Source organism: Malus sylvestris, chromosome 14 (genome assembly GCF_916048215.2).
Source record: "Malus sylvestris chromosome 14, drMalSylv7.2, whole genome shotgun sequence".
Lineage (NCBI taxonomy): Eukaryota > Viridiplantae > Streptophyta > Magnoliopsida > Rosales > Rosaceae > Malus > Malus sylvestris.
In genome coordinates, this window is record NC_062273.1 from 14,777,160 (window position 1) to 14,792,543 (window position 15,384).

General features: G+C 38.6%; 2 protein-coding genes and 1 long non-coding RNA gene across 4 annotated transcripts; all 3 read left to right on the forward strand.

The window, feature by feature from the left end:
- The first annotated feature begins 570 nt into the window (after positions 1–570).
- Positions 571–3,402, forward strand: LOC126599803 (uncharacterized). The gene is made up of 2 exons (XM_050266252.1): positions 571–940; positions 2,379–3,402. Exons 1-2 carry the CDS (start codon positions 648–650, stop codon positions 3,022–3,024), a joined length of 939 nt encoding a protein of 312 aa, XP_050122209.1. The 5' UTR covers positions 571–647; the 3' UTR covers positions 3,025–3,402.
- A 722-nt stretch (positions 3,403–4,124) lies between these two features.
- Positions 4,125–11,579, forward strand: LOC126599802 (uncharacterized). Of its 2 annotated transcripts, XM_050266250.1 has the most exons (8): positions 4,128–4,879; positions 6,193–6,255; positions 7,153–7,908; positions 8,044–8,181; positions 8,405–8,488; positions 9,680–9,739; positions 9,835–9,921; positions 10,753–11,579. In XM_050266250.1, exons 1-8 carry the CDS (start codon positions 4,526–4,528, stop codon positions 11,038–11,040), a joined length of 1,830 nt encoding a protein of 609 aa, XP_050122207.1. In that variant the 5' UTR covers positions 4,128–4,525; the 3' UTR covers positions 11,041–11,579. The 2 variants fall into 2 exon arrangements, with proteins under 2 accessions (XP_050122208.1, XP_050122207.1); XM_050266251.1 differs by lacking the exons at positions 9,680–9,739; positions 9,835–9,921; positions 10,753–11,579 and adding an exon at positions 8,676–9,268 and having other exon boundaries at positions 4,125–4,879.
- Positions 11,580–12,203: 624 nt separating this feature from the next.
- On the forward strand, positions 12,204–14,100 carry LOC126599804 (uncharacterized). Its single transcript, XR_007615237.1, has 4 exons — positions 12,204–12,505; positions 13,539–13,643; positions 13,736–13,774; positions 13,869–14,100. It is a non-coding gene; the product is annotated as an uncharacterized LOC126599804 (long non-coding RNA).
- The last annotated feature ends 1,284 nt before the right edge of the window (positions 14,101–15,384 follow it).

Genomic DNA, 15,384 nt, shown 5'->3' on the forward strand with positions numbered 1-15,384 from the left:
TCTTATGTTGTGAGGGATGTGACCTATGTTAGGTCCATAAGATACCACAGCTTTTAGTGTTCTATGATTCACCTCTGACTAATGAATAGGTAGTTCAATCCTTTTGATTCTTCTCTTCATAGTAAACTGATGGGGGGATGCGGAGCAATAGGTCGAATTTCTATATAAAGAAGAGTTGTAAACTATAGGACTTCTTGTTCGAGTAGGAAGATTTTGGTTTTTCTTATTCCTTATGTTCGATAAGAATAGGGATTTGAAATGATACAAATTTCTCTTCATTCTGTTGTGCTCAGCGAAGGAACTGCCTAAGCATACTTTTATCATAGTATAAATACATATTTTTATCAAAGAAAATCAAAGCTCGATGGCGGATTGAGTGCGATTTGGGCCAAGTTGCCAACTCGACCCATCGGGCTTGTAGATTTGGGGGTGAAGATACAAATATTGTCCATACCATGCGCATCATTTGGCTTGATCGAATCTCGGCCGTCCTGGTTTTCACATGAAAACGAGCGGCCGTGATGAAGTTTGAAGAAGAGAAGATAAGCAGTAGTCTAGTCCGCACCGAGTCCATCGAATAAATCAAATAAACCGTGCAGCGGCGCAGTCCAACTGTTGGACAAAATTCCCCAAAACAAAGCACCGCCATGGGCAGGAGAGGAGGAGGAGGAGGAGGAGCTCAAAGGGCGCCAAACATCTCATTCGCGTCTACCAATAACATATCACTGAGAGAAGAACTGACCGGGAAAAAGCAGACCAAGGGCGGCTTCTCCATCAATGCCAAGGCCGCGCTGAAGCTCGAGCACTTGCAGAGACTTGCTGTGTGGACTGGCGCGGAGACTTCTGTTCCTTCTTTGGGTGCATTCTTTGGGTGCACCTTGGCCGCTGCCCAAGAGGCCATCGGTGTGCCCCCTAAACCTTCTCTCTTCCCTTGCCAGAGGTATGCAAAAAATCTTTAGATTTTTTATTGAAAAACCCCAAAAGAAAAAGAGGGTTTATTGTATTTGAATTTGGTGTGGTTATAGGTGGATTTACTTGCCTTTTTAGTTTAATTTTGTGGGTTTTGCATGTTGTAGGATTGGTTGTCAAAAAATGGTGGAAGATTTGAATTTCTGTTAGGAAGTGATCATGAACTGCTCACTGTTAAGGTGGGATTGTAAACTATTGGTTTCATATGATCATTGTAATATTTTTGTGATTGAAAGTTTGTTGTCCCTGATACAAAATTAGCTCTTTGAATGTGGCATGACTTAGAGCTGTTGAGAAAAAGAAACAAGAAAACAGGCTACTCGCTTTAGTCCCATCCAAGTCATTTGGATTGGATTGCAATAGAAATTTATAAAACCAACGAGATAGATTCTTTCTACCAAAATGAACCAAACTAATCCAGCTATAACAGGCATTATTGACTTGCGTATCTTTATAAGGAGTCTTGAGTTTCATGGGATTGCGTATCTTCTGTAGGATTTCATAATATAACCTCATATTTAGCTTAACCATTCCCGCATTCCACAAAGATAATTGATTGTAATCATGATGCTTACTGAAGTTACATTCCACCTTGATTAAGCTTAGTACACCTTAAAGATGGAAATCTTATTGGTTTGGATAGGTTTGAAACTGTTTGGCATGGCTAAACGTGTTGAAGTTCTGGTTGCGTAGCTAAACGTGTTGGAGTTCTGAAATTCTTAATTGTTACATAGTTATATGGGAACAACATGCATCTAGGATTCACCATCGAAAGTCAAATATATAAACTAAGAAACATCTAATGGAATGTTAGGCTCGAAAGGTGGAGAGAGAATAGGATTCTGACTCGACTAACCTGAAAGTCAGATATATAAACTAAGAAACATCCAACGAAGCATTCTCATCTCCGCTACACCCATTTTATGTACGTGTTGATACATCACCACCCAACATTCCGTGCCATAATGCTATTGGTTAACCCATGAATAGATAAAATCCTAACAAAGTTCTCACAAACCGTAATTGTAGGGCTTTCTTTTCTGCTTAACTTGTTTTGCACTGTATACCGTATTGACATGAAACATGAATCTGACTGAGGCATGTATCGTTTTTTGCTTTACTGAGTACCTGATTTGGATTTTATGTCACCTTGAATTTATGTTTTCAAACAAACTGAAGTGCTTTTGAGATAAGCATAGAGCTTAAGTCCCATGACTTCGACTCTGAAATGTGTCAGCCATTACGTTACATGAAAAAAATTATTGGAATCAATTTGTCTTTGGATGCGTGTAATGTGTGTTGTAGCCTTGTAGGTTTTATAATTTTGGACAACATACATTTTGAAATGAATGATACTATAAAGTATATTAAAAGGCACGACCCGTAATCAATGTTTCACTATTTTGCAGATGTGAAACAGTTCTTCAGCCTGGCTTCAACTGCACTGTTCGAATTGAGAAAAATAGAGCAAAGGTACGACGACGAAGTAAGAAGATTACTAATTTCTCTCGAAACAATGTAGTGTATACATGCCACTTCTGTTCACACCGGAATGTGAAGAGAGGGACTCCAAATGGACATATGAAAATGATATGCCCCCCTAAGGCCAAAACAACTTCGAATCTAAAACTTAAGTCCATCTCCAAGAAGTTTATCAACTCAAAGGAGATCACAGCAGGTGATGAGGTTAGTAAAGCGGAGGAGATAGCTCCTTCCGCAGGCAGAGAGATTCCTGCAGTCAACACTCTTGCAGGCGAAGGTGAGGTTAGTAAGGCGAATGAAATAGCTCCTTCAGCAGGCACAGAGATTCCTGGCGTGGATACTCCTGCAACTCCAGCGGTGAAGACTGGAATTGCTTTGTTGTTGGGAGGGAAGAAGAGAAGGAGAAACAATTCGGCGACCAAGAAACCAGCTGAACGTGAGAGCAGTCCCACCTCAATAGCTGAAAACACAACTAGCACGTCAAACAAAAGGAGGAGAAAATCATGGACCAGTTTGAAGGAGATTGCTATACGCAGTGATCACAATAACATCCGAAAAATCAGTTTGATTTGACAATCCCTTTCGATGGCCCAGGAGTGCATAACAATTTTGTAGTTCGGTAGATCAAATTTCGAATGATATGAAATAGCATGTTGATTCCATGTTGATTCTTTGATTGAAGGAGAAGGGAGTTTGCCTGAAATGAAGCCTGCTGCACGATAAGAACCCACTGAATAATTCTACCAAGTTGTTCCGAGTCAACTAGGAGGAGACATAAAGCAAAGCAGGACGAAGAAAGCAGGTCGAAGATAGAAATTTAGGAGTCGTTTGATAATTATTTGTTTTTTATTTATTTTAGTTTTCAAAGTGAAAACGATTTGAAATAGTTTTTTATTTGCTTTTTGTGTAACCCTTATTTATTTATTTATTTATCTCGTCTGCCATTTTTCCTCTGCTCTTCTTCATTTCTTCCTTATGTTGGATATTTTTCCATTCACAAGCACAAAAATGTGAAAAAATAAAATTTAAAAACAAAATGGTTATCAAACAGAAAAACAACTGACTCATCGTATTACGGTATTAGTGTTAAATCATGTTAGTAATCTAACTATTGTTTATTAATTTTTTTACTCAAATTTTTGTTAACAAGTGGACGCTAGTAATAATGTGGTTTAAATTCACTATTGGCGAGACTCAAATTTAAAAACTTCTCGTTTACAAATGAAAATGAATATTGCTAAATTGTAGTACTAACAAAAGATATAGAAAATATTGTGCTAATGAATTGTACATCCAAGACGATAAGGGTATAATTGTGAGAGATTTTAAGCTTGATTCTTGCTAAATACGAATTTGAACTACATTATCGTTTGTTAAAAAAAAAATAGACGATAAGGGTACAATCGGTACAACCCTCAAGCAAGGAGAGCACTTTCTTCCTCTCGGTCTCAATCCCAACTAGACCTGTAAACACATTGGGTTTATTTGGTTTGAGTCGGGTTGAACCTAATCCGTTAAATTAACGGGTCATCCAGACCCAACCCGCTAAACTAACGGATCATTCAAATCCAACCCGTAAAGTTAACGGGTGATCTGTTTCACCGTTAACAATTTTTTTTTTTTTTTTTTTGCAAACCACCAACCGTCTCAGCTTTTCTTTCTTCACCAACAGCAGCAGCATCCACTAAATCATTTTTGCTCCCCTGCTCCTGCAAATTTCCTGTGTCTCTATTGCCTCCTCGAAAACCTCATATTCGGCGTCATCCTTGAGTCCATTAGACCCCTCTACAACCCTCTCCTCAACAACCTCAACTTCCACACTCCTGTAATGCCAGGTGTGATCCCAACGAACCCCCACGTATATTCTCCAATACACACGTAGTCGCTACAGTGGCAAATCCGATATTCCGTCAAAGTACGGGTCCGTTTTCGCATCCCAAACGGCGTCCGTATAAATACCGCAACGACCCAGGTCATCGTCCTTGGAGCTCCCTGTTCTGAGACACAGCAGAGAGAGCGAGCGAAGAGCCCTTGACAAGCAGGTTACCAAAACGCACCGTTTCGCCTGGAAGAAATGGGGAATAGGAGGTTCGCGCAGGTCTCGACGAGCGATGACGAAGACGACGACGTCTCGCCGCGGAATCACCAGCAGACGGCGCGGGAGACGTCGTCGCGGAAGAGGAAGCAGGTGAAGATTCGAGAAGGGGACGACGAAGAGTCGGAGGAGGAAGAGAAGCAGAAGAGTAAGAAGAGGAGGGGAGGGAAGGAGAAAGAGGCCGAAACAGCATCGGGCAGCGAAGACGAGGAGGAGGAGCCACACATTGAGGACTTGAAGCCGATTGGCGAGGTGGTTAAGCTTTCCGGGAAGGGAAGGGGGCGGAGGCAGCACTACAAGGCGTTTGAGTACGACGGGACCCGATTTGACCTGGTCAGTTTTCGTTTTCTGGTCGGGTTTTGTGATTTTGTGTTTGTTGGTTGGGTTTTAGGGTTCTGATTTTTCTGGCATTGTTTGATTAATTTGTTCGTATTGCAGAATTATTAGAATTGTGAAATTTGGGTACTTTGTTGTTTTTGTGTATCTTGAAATTTTTTGGTTTTGATTGTTGGGTTTGTAAGGTTTGGTGAATTGGGTTTTCGTTTCGTTCTTGTGGAATTTTGTTGGTTTTGATTCATTGCTGCACAGTAGGAAAAATTTACACTTTATTTGTTTAGAAATTGTTGCTGTTTAAGCTGGCATTGTGGTGTCATTTACTTTTGGAACTTCTCTGTCTCTTTATACGTCAATTCAAGAAATGATAGAATTGCGATTTGCATTTTCGTCTAGGACAGTTACTGATCCCGTGAAACTTACTGTCAAATTTTCCAAAGAGGGAATGATTGAGTTTTGTATGCAGACAAACACGTTGTTGTTGTCTTCTTGTGACTAGGGAGGCAATTGAATGTTCTAGAAATTTTGTCTATTACTTTAAGCACAGCTCCTATTTTTCCCTGTTTTTTTTTGGACATTTTATATGTTTCCCCTCCCGGATAAATTTCTACATGCGATTTGTAGTGTAAAAGTAACTTTGCATGTTGGATTCTGAACCAGAAAATGTTACGATGTTGAAGCAAATAGGTCCTCAGCTGATTGCTATGGAAACATGGGATGAGTGCAGCTCTGGATACATGAAAGCTTTCAGATTTGAGTGTTTTTTTTATAGACTTTCTGTGTTTTGAGTTTCCAGCAGCCTTACTCTTCTTGTCCCTTGACAAGAAGATACTGTAAAAATTCAAATTACTTGTCTATGTAAAGATTTTTGATTGAATATCTCTTCCTTCTGTTTCTTGCTGTTGGTATAATGTATGCTTTTGTACATGCAGAAATAATTCTCATAAAGTGTTTCATGTTAATGTAATATTTCTATATAGTTTTATGCTCAGGATGTTTGACAAATGTTGTTGTCACTTGAACTTCTGTGTACCTGATGGTTTTGTGTACTGTCTTTTTTCCCCCCTTATGGCGTTCTAAGATTCATACCGCTGACCCCACTTAGTGGGGTAAGGCTTTGTTGTTGTTGTTGTTGTTGTTGATATCGTGTGACAGGTGCTTGTGTGTATATAATTTTCAAATGGTTTAGATTTGAAAAGTTCATTTATTTGATTCATATACCCTAGGTTTTGAATACCTCTAGATTTTTCATATGAGGTATCAGTCGTTTATTTCATTTAATGTTTCACACTGATCATGTAGTCACTCTGTAGGAGGATCCTGTTCTTCTAACTCCTGAGGATACAAGACAAAAGCCTTATGTGGCAATTATCAAGGTACTTGCTTTATGAAATCATATTATCACTTTTGTCTATGGATATTATTTTTTATTCTTTTAAACATTTTGCCTTTCACATTGTTCAATGTATTTGCGTTTCATTACTTGAGGCCCAAGTTTCTAAAATTTATAGTAGATCAGCAGTGAAATTCAGGTTATGATTAGTTGTTCAGATTGTGAAACATGGCTACTTTTTAGTAAGGTGGTGAAAATTTGATATCTTTTTGGTTGAAAACAACTAACTATAGGGGTTTTTATATGATGAAGGTTTCCATGATCGGGTCACCTACTTTTCTTCTAGTAGATGTTGATTTAAGATCACGTTGAGAAAACAACTAAACTATCAGCAGGTATGCATTTTGTGGCCAAAGGACATGTATAGATATAACAAAGATATAGGGGTTATATATACATCGAGAAATTCTCAAATACAGGCTAACTGTGTGGTGATAAGCATGTTGATTGCTTCATGTATTGTTATTCACTTTTACCCTGTGATTCACTTTATCCTCACCTTTGACCATTTAAATATAGGTAGTTTTAACGAAACACTCCCGGTACTGTTCATTTTTAACGAAAAACTACAATTTTACCTGGTACTATTCAGTACTCCTTTATTTGTCCTTTTTCATTAAAACTAAAGTTTTTTTGGACTTTTCGTTAGTTTTCCTTTAAATATATATACCTTTTGCTCAAATATTTTGCCTTGAAATTCTTGGCATGGTGGTCTGTGTTCTATTAAGCTTTTTGGTGGGCTTCTTGTTATTGTGAAGTTATGGGCAGCAGATTTGCTTTCTATTTTTTTCTTTGTAAGCAGTTATTCTCCTTCATCTCCTTCATATTCACAATGACTTTATCTTTAATTTTATGATTGCTGGAACTGGGGATTAATTAGGATATAAGTAGGACCGGAGGTGGGAGCATGATGGTATTAGGACAGTGGTTTTATCGTCCTGAAGAGGCAGAGAAAAAAGCTGGGGGGAACTGGCAATCAACTGATACAAGGGAGTTGTTTTATAGTTTCCATCGTGATGAGGTTCCTGCAGAATCTGTAATGCATAAATGTTTGGTTCATTTTGTTCCGTTAAACAAACAGCTGCCAAGTCGTAAACAGCATCCTGGCTTCATTGTGCAAAAGGTGTATGACACCCAAGGGAAAAAACTCTGGAAGCTGACAGATAGAGACTATGAAGAGGATAAGCAACATGAGATTTACTTGTTAGTTAAGAAAACTATTAAACTATTGGGAGAACTTCCTGATATAGAGATTGCAGATAACACTGGTTATCAGGGTGATCATTTGAAGACTAAAAGTGGTCAGATTAAAAAGAATATGTCACCCCTTGACGTTTCTAGGGTGGAAGAAGCAACTGCTAGGCCTGGCCCAAATCAAAAAGCTGAAACACCTGGAAGCTGCACAACAAGTAACACAGAATATCATTCCATTTTAGCCAAGTCCATGGCACTAACCGGAGACACACTACGTGACAGATGGATGGAGAAACTTCTTCAAAATATTCGGCACCATGTATGCAACTCTGCTGACACCACGAACGGTGTTGAAAAGAGAAAATCTGGTTCTGATGATATTGATCATGAAAGTGACCATAAGTCCCCAGAAGTTGGGAATGGATCTCAGGATAATCTCAAGGTATGCAATTCACCCTCAGTTTGGCAGCTCTATATTTATCCTTTGGTTTGTTTGACGAAGGGGGTGCACTGGAAATCAGGAGTGGAGTATCTGGAGATGCTATAACTCACTTGTTAACTTTACCGTATTATTCAGAGTGGCAAAACGTCTTTTCTCTGGCCAGAGGATGCTGTTCATGCAGTTACTTCTCTAGAGAAGGCTTCGCATGAATCTCTCTCCTTTGATTTCCAAAAGTATAACCAGAAGTTGCGGCAACTAGGATTCAATCTCCAGGTCAGAAGGTTCTGTGTGTTTGTATGCTCATGGTCATGCATATGCGTGCAGATAACATATTTTTGAAAAGACCTTCCAACTGTGTTATAAAGAACAATGCATTTTTCCATTAAAAAAAATAACACTATATTTTTGGTTTGTTTGAGGCCCGACCTTCTTTTCTTCTTCAAATGTCTTTTTTCACTCCTTTTTTTTGTTCTTATATTTATTCTCCTCCTGGCAGAAAAATTCGTTCCTAGCCCGTCGTCTGCTAAATCAAGAATTGGAACCTTTAACAATAGTGAACATGTCACCCGATGAGTTAAAGGTATGGTCTTTATCATGGCTTGATTTATAGGTGGTTCATTTTTGTGATGATTCTCAAGGAAGATTAAGTATTCGATTTTGATCAGATTCAGTTTCCTGTAGCTGCTTTTGGTCTCACTGGACATATTTGTAACATCTTTGCTGACAAATTCTTCCTTTTTAGCCTAACTTACCGTTTGCTAATTTAGGAGGGATGGAAGTATGTATGCCAGCAGCACGAGTGGACACAAGTCTCTTATATCTTTGGATGTTGTCATTTTTTTTTCCTTCCTTTCTTTTCATTTCCATGTAAGGTTTTTATCAGAGAAAAGTTTGTTAAGGCTGTTCAACTGGTGGGGAGCATTTATTGAGGAAAGTGAACGATCATGGATATGTTTGATATTTGGGTGTTTGGGTTGAAATAGGTTATTCATAGAGAATCTGTTGGTACTTTTAGCTTTAGATCCGACTAGTCTTCAAAGCAGATAGCCATAGAAAAATTGGTGGTACTATTAGCTTTTAGGTTCTGCATGTTGATTTGTTTGCTTTTAAAATCAAGGAACTTCAATTCCTTTTGTGGAAGCAAAAACATGCTTAGTGAAGAATTTGTCCATAACATCTAAAGAGGTCTAATTTTTTCATGAGTGCTCCAATTTTTTCATTAAAGATGACAATTTCCTGGGACGATTTGGTCATTTGAAACAAACTTCTACTTGTTCAAGACAGATAAATTTAATGAAAGGTGACCTATTATGGAATAGCACAGAAATTCATGTAAACTATTTCATTTCTGTTGAATTAAGGTGTTTTCGAGTTGGTTTGTTCTTTTATTTTGCATATTTTCGATAAAGTTCATAAGATCTAAAGAGTAACTTTGTGGATGTTTCTATGTGGAATGAATACATTAATTTCAGGTGAAAGATGTAGAGTCAAGATTGCTTCAGCAATTCTCTAGGTATTTATGCCTTAGCTGGGAGTCTGGGACTAGGCTTACTTGTTCACTTTTTCTCTCATTTTGTATGAAGGTCTCAGTTGAGAATAGAATAAAATGCGTCTGTAGTTCCTCTGCCCTGGGTTGAGTATGGCCTCTTGACATGATACGTTTTGAGTATCCATGTATGATCAGACAAGATGTATTTGCAATGGCCAACTCTTGGTGTATGCAAAAGGGATAATACTATAGTTGCTCTTGCTTTCATGGTTTTTATTTCAGGAGGGTTTAACGGCTGAGGAGAGAGCAAAGAAGGAGCCTGATGATTGGGAGCGTATGCAGGTGATTTTATTTGTACCTGTAGTCGGTTTTGAGTACCTTGCACTCTGCAGTATATATGTTCTGTGCTCGTTGTTGATTTCTTGCCTGTGAGTCAGATGACTGATGCTCGTTGCTCAAGATGCTCGGAGTTTAAAGTGGGAGTTAGGGACATTATTCAAGCAGGAAATAGTGCTCGCTATCAGGTTTGTGCATATAGAGATTAATATATGATATGGTCACCAACCAGAGTCTGAAGGCAAGTGGCGATTGCTTTTGCCTCTACATTTTTCTTTTTAAACTGGGATTATACACTGTTGGGAGCATACAAAATAACGGGTAATGTTTGAGGACTAAGTCTGGTGTGCAATAGTCCAGGTCCGACGAAAATACCAAAAAGAAAAGATGTCTCTGGTATCATACCAACGGCAGAGTAGGGGTTAAGTTGAGTAATCTGAAAGGCTTACCTACCGTCTAGACTCTATAGGCAAGCATCAACTATGGGCTGGTGGGCATTGATTTGGCAACTCAAAACTACTTTTCCCATTAAATTATAACATTGGATATCTCGTGTGTATCAAAGCCTATGATCAGCTTAATTACACATTGTGATCACTACATCAGTTGTTCTATCTGGTTTCTTATGTTGCCTTGTACCGCCCCTAATTTTGCCAAGGCGTTCGGCTTTGCTGGCAACGTTCAAAGGTTGAATTGCATACTTTTCAGTCCCTAAACTTTTGATATTAGCTGTATTCTGACTAAAAGTAGGTGATGATGATGGATGAAAGACGTTTGTACATTATCTCTATCTACCAATTTTTTTTCTGGTTCTGGCAAAGTATCATTGAGTTCTCTTTCCAGTATTTGATTTTTTTTTCACTAAAAGATGATATCGCCATGGATGTCTGTAGCCTCGTTTGCTTTTCAGTCCCTAAGCTTAATGCATGAACGTTGTTTCAAGGGTAAATTAGATTGTAACAGCTATATCATTTGTTTCCTTCTTGCAAATGGAATTTACTTTCTCATTCATTTTTCAGCTGGAGTGTATTTCCTGTGGTCATTCATGGTATGCCGCCCGGGATGTGGTTTCAATGCTCACAATTGACTCACCCAGTTCTAACAAGAACGTGGGGACGGCTCCTTTGGCCACTGCCAAGTTCGAAGACGTTGAGAAGAAGCTGGTGAGCCCTCGTGAGTCTGACAAGGCAACCAAGGACACTGTAAGAAAAACAACTGAAGCATATATGCCGGTCTTGGAAGCGCAAAGATCATTTATTAAGTCTAAAAAGGAAGAAAATTCTGAATCTGCAAAGAAACCTGAGTAGAAATGCGGCGTTTGTCATAGTTTTTGGATCTGGAAAGTTTAGGTTAGGTTGATGGATTATCTACGGAATGCAGCCTTGGTAGTTTTGTACAGTCGTATACATGTGCATATGTTAATCCATGGTTTCTTTCCCAGACTTGAGAGAATAGAATTAACCAAGTTAAAGCGGTTTCCTTGTGTAGGAGTAGGATATTCTGAGGCCTCGGAACAGGGTTTAGGATAAGATAAGTTCGACGTGATCATGAGCCCTTTTTTGTATCTGCTGCTGATGCTCCAAAGATGGAAAACACTGACCGACCGGACAAGTAAAGGAGATGGATGCATTATACCTGTTTTTTGTTCCACCATTCTATTGAATGAGTTTTGTGGGTTTAGCAAGTTCCATTGTGTCGTTGCAGTCTTTATTTCGCTGTGTATGCTTCTGTGTGGGTGGCATTTGCATCAAATGGTAAACAGAGTTAATATTGTACTTGGTTTAGTATGCAGTGACTGAGAAGTAAAAAGTGAGGGAAATAATAATTAGAATGTGAAGGATTTTAAGTTGGTGTGTGGTGTGTGGTGTGTGGTGTGTGGTGGGTGGTGGTGGTGGAGCTCTAATTAAATATGTAAATGCATATTTGGATAATTGGTAGGTGATCGATTAATTGATAAAAGTAAGGCAGCTAATTCGCCTACTTGTTGGAGCAGAGTCTTTGTTGAAATTGTTTTCAAGTGTAGTGTAGTAACTATATTGTCATCAAGTGTGTAATTAATAAAGGGGTGTGATATCGACACACCTCATTTTACTTCTCACACACCTTTTTAATTTTCGACCGTCGAATCGGATGAATTGAAGAAGATCAACGGACAGAAATTATCAAAGGGTGTGAGAAGTAAAATACGATGTGTGGATAGCACACCGCTTAATAAAAGGCAGCTAATTCGACTCCTTGTTCCTAGGGGTGGGTTCAAAAAACCGAAAACCGAAAAAAACCGAACCGAAACCCGAACCGAGACCGAAAAAAACCGAACCGAAAAAAAAACCGAACCGAAAGTGTAAAACTGGACCGAACCGAATGTGGTTCAGTTCGGTTCAGTTTCTGGGGTTCGAAAACCGGACCGAACCGGACCGAACCGATTAATATGAAAAACGACGTCGTTCAGCTTCAGTTCACTCTCTCTGTCTTCACTTCAGTCGACTGAAACCCTAAACATATCTTCCCTTCCCTTTCCCTTATCGACGCCTCCCTCTCCTCTGTACTCTCACTGTGGACCATCTCCTCCCAGCTCCGCCGCTCTTCCGCTCTTCCGCTTCGTCTTCTTCCTTCCCAGTGACCTGCGACCTGTCTCACACATCTCTCGCCGACGCGACGCCGTCTCACTCTCGGTATCTCACCCCCCCTGACCCGTGACTTGTGACCCGCGCACGACCCACGGCTTCCTCTCGCCGTTTCGAGTCTCGACCAACAAATTCCCTCCTTTGCAAGGTTAGTTTGTGATAAATTTTGGATTAATTTGTGATAAATTTTGGTTCTGCACTGTGATGCTTGCTTTTTCTGCACTCTCGCCATGTCTGCACTGTGATGCTTGCTTGTTCTGCACTCTCGCTGTGGTCTAACACTCTCGCCGTGTATGCTAACTGCTATGTGATGCTTGCTTGTTCTGCACTGAAATTAGGGTTGTTAGGTTCTGTTAGGTTATCTCGATGTAGGAACTTGTGGGTTGTTTGTTAGTTTCCGGAACAATATCCTTGCCAGCATCTGCAATTATCTGTTCTGTCATTATACAAATCTGGGTACGTCATTGGAAAAAGTAACCACAGGAAACCCACAATTCCTGCTACAGATGCCACGGCTATTAACCCTGGGAAAATAACGAATATAAAGATGAGATCCCAGAATTTAACTAACACAAAGCATTAGAACATTAGAGGCCTTTTAAGTGATACATTTTCACTCCGTACTGAAGACGTTCTGGTTATTCACAAGAAGGAAAATATTTGGCTTAAATTTGTTGGGTTTCTTTCCCATCTCCTTGTGTGTTATTCTTGTTTCTTACAATTTGTTGGGTTTCTTCCCCATCTCCTTTTCCACATCATTTTCCACGGTGCTAGGTAAAAGATCAAACAATGGACACATCATCCTTATTAGCTGTCTAAGGGTCCCCACTGATCCCCTATGTACACCCAGCCGAGCCAAGTCAATCCATATTCCATATATGTCCATCTGTTAATTGTTATGTTCAGCATGCCTGTGTGCGGAAAGCCAAATCACATAATTAAAGTGGATTTATAGCTAAACTAAGTATATATGCATTCTTTGAATAAAGAGCTTGCTTTTGAGTTTTGAAACCACCGCTCTAATATTAGTAAAGTCTTACAACATACATTGAAAAATATGTTTTGTTTTTGTTAAATAATTATAAGAAAGCACCTTTAATTGATTGCTAGATTACTAATGATAATAACTACATTTGTGCATATAGTTTGTGTTTTGTATCTTACCTTTGCTTATTAATTAGATGAAGTCAAGTGCATCAAAGGCCTCGAGCTCAAGCTCAAACTCAATGAGATCATCAAATAGCTCCCGTGAAAAAATAAACTCATCTACGTCTACTCCATCGCAAGTAAGTTGTCATCTCTATACTTTCTCTATGGTTCTTAAGTCTGTAGTTTATTTAATACTTAATTGTAATGATTCTTTCTTTTATTTTTGAAGGGCATTGTTGGTGAATCAACTCTACCTCAACTCCCCATGGTGGCATTTGGTTTTATTAGACTATTTTAACTAGATGCTATGTTGCACGCTTGCTTTACGTCATGTTCTTATTTTTATTTTTATTTGTATGTAGAAATGGCAAGGGGAAGCTCAAAGAAAGGTGCTATGTTGCCTCCTAGGCCGCCTATGCGTTGAGCTTGAGCTTGAAGACTTGGAAGATTTTATTTGTGCAAGACATGAAGTGATGAAACCTTGAAGGTTTATTTGACTTGTGTGATGTTTAAATTTGGACTTTTTGAAGACTTAAACTTTGATGTTTAATTTGGACTTTTTGAAGACTTAAACTTGATTGATGATTGATTCTATTTCTAGTTGGACTTTAAGTTTTATGAGACTTTTAGTTTTATGAGACTTTATACGTAGAGATGGAAACATGTCATATTTTCTATTTCTATATTATGTTGTGCTTGTTTTGCATTTTTTGGAGGGGAAAAAAAAAAAAAAAAAAAACCGAAAAAAACCGAAACCGAACCGAAAACACCGAACCGAAAAAAAAACCGAAAAAAAATTGGGCCGAACCGAACCGAAATTTCGGTTTGGTTTCGGTTTTGGCAAAAAACCGAACCGAATTAAACCGAACCGAATTAAACCGAACCCAGCCCTACTTGTTCCCCCAGCAGGGCCCCTCCCTCTCCAGTGATATTTTATTCAAAAAATTTAAAGTCCCGTAAAGCTATCATGCCTCAAGACTTTTGGCTAGGCAGAGCTATTCATGATACACCTCGCCTCCACCTTCACCTTTTAAAGCATTGCGATCACCAATAATCCTTTGAAGCACCTCCACCTTAAGTTGAAACATAACAATAATAAGTACTATAATGTTAGTTTCAACATATATTACAAGGATACATGAGATTATTCTCTTGATTTAACACTTTTTCCGTTTCAAGAACACAAATATCAAGAGCTTTCTTAAATTGTTATTATTGTTTCTCTCTAAATGCATCATGATGCTTACACGATAATCCAATAATATTAACCAAAATACTAGTCGTTGCGAAGAAAGTGGCAACATCATCATTTCCCTTTGCTAGGGCTACAAGAGCTAGTTAAAGTTGGTGTGCCAAACAATGAACATAAAATATTTAAGGATATTTGTTCAAAATATTTGTTTTAAGAGCATTTAGCTCTTCATATTACTAGCTTCATCATAGTCTGGTCCTCATACTCAAATTTGTTATAGCAAACAATATCTCAATAGTCTCTGCAAGTTTGCTAGTAGTTGTATAGGAGACATGTTGAAGACCCAAAAACCTTTCAATTACTTTTCCTCTTTTGTTCACATAAAACAGAATCTTTTTGTTGTGTTAAAATTCAACCACTCAAATAAATCAAATCAATGGGTGATAAAAACATTGATTGTCCTTCCCTATAACTTTTCGTGGTGCTTTGTGGGTTTAAGGTTGACAAGGACCCTTTTGTAGATAGTGTCTACAAATTGTTTTACAATAATTAAGCTTATAATTACTCATTTAAGGTCTAAGTCCAACGTCTGCAGGAAGATTAGCAAAAATTTCATCAAACTTAGTGACATCACTTTATTGTGAACTAGCGGTAATATCCGAAGGAGGATTTGGACTAATTGAAAT

What these genes read in the sequence shown, in the direction of transcription:
- LOC126599803 (XM_050266252.1), top strand. Translation starts at nt 648, where the DNA reads ATGGGCAGGAGAGGAGGAGGAGGAGGAGGAGCTCAAAGGGCGCCAAAC. An exon ending in TCTCTCTTCCCTTGCCAGAG is followed by an intron (nt 941 to 2,378) that starts GTATGCAAAAAA and finishes ACTATTTTGCAG; the next exon opens with ATGTGAAACAGTTCTTCAGC.
- LOC126599802 (XM_050266250.1), top strand. Translation starts at nt 4,526, where the DNA reads ATGGGGAATAGGAGGTTCGCGCAGGTCTCGACGAGCGATGACGAAGAC. An exon ending in CTTATGTGGCAATTATCAAG is followed by an intron (nt 6,256 to 7,152) that starts GTACTTGCTTTA and finishes GGGATTAATTAG; the next exon opens with GATATAAGTAGGACCGGAGG. An exon ending in TGTCACCCGATGAGTTAAAG is followed by an intron (nt 8,489 to 9,679) that starts GTATGGTCTTTA and finishes TTTTTATTTCAG; the next exon opens with GAGGGTTTAACGGCTGAGGA.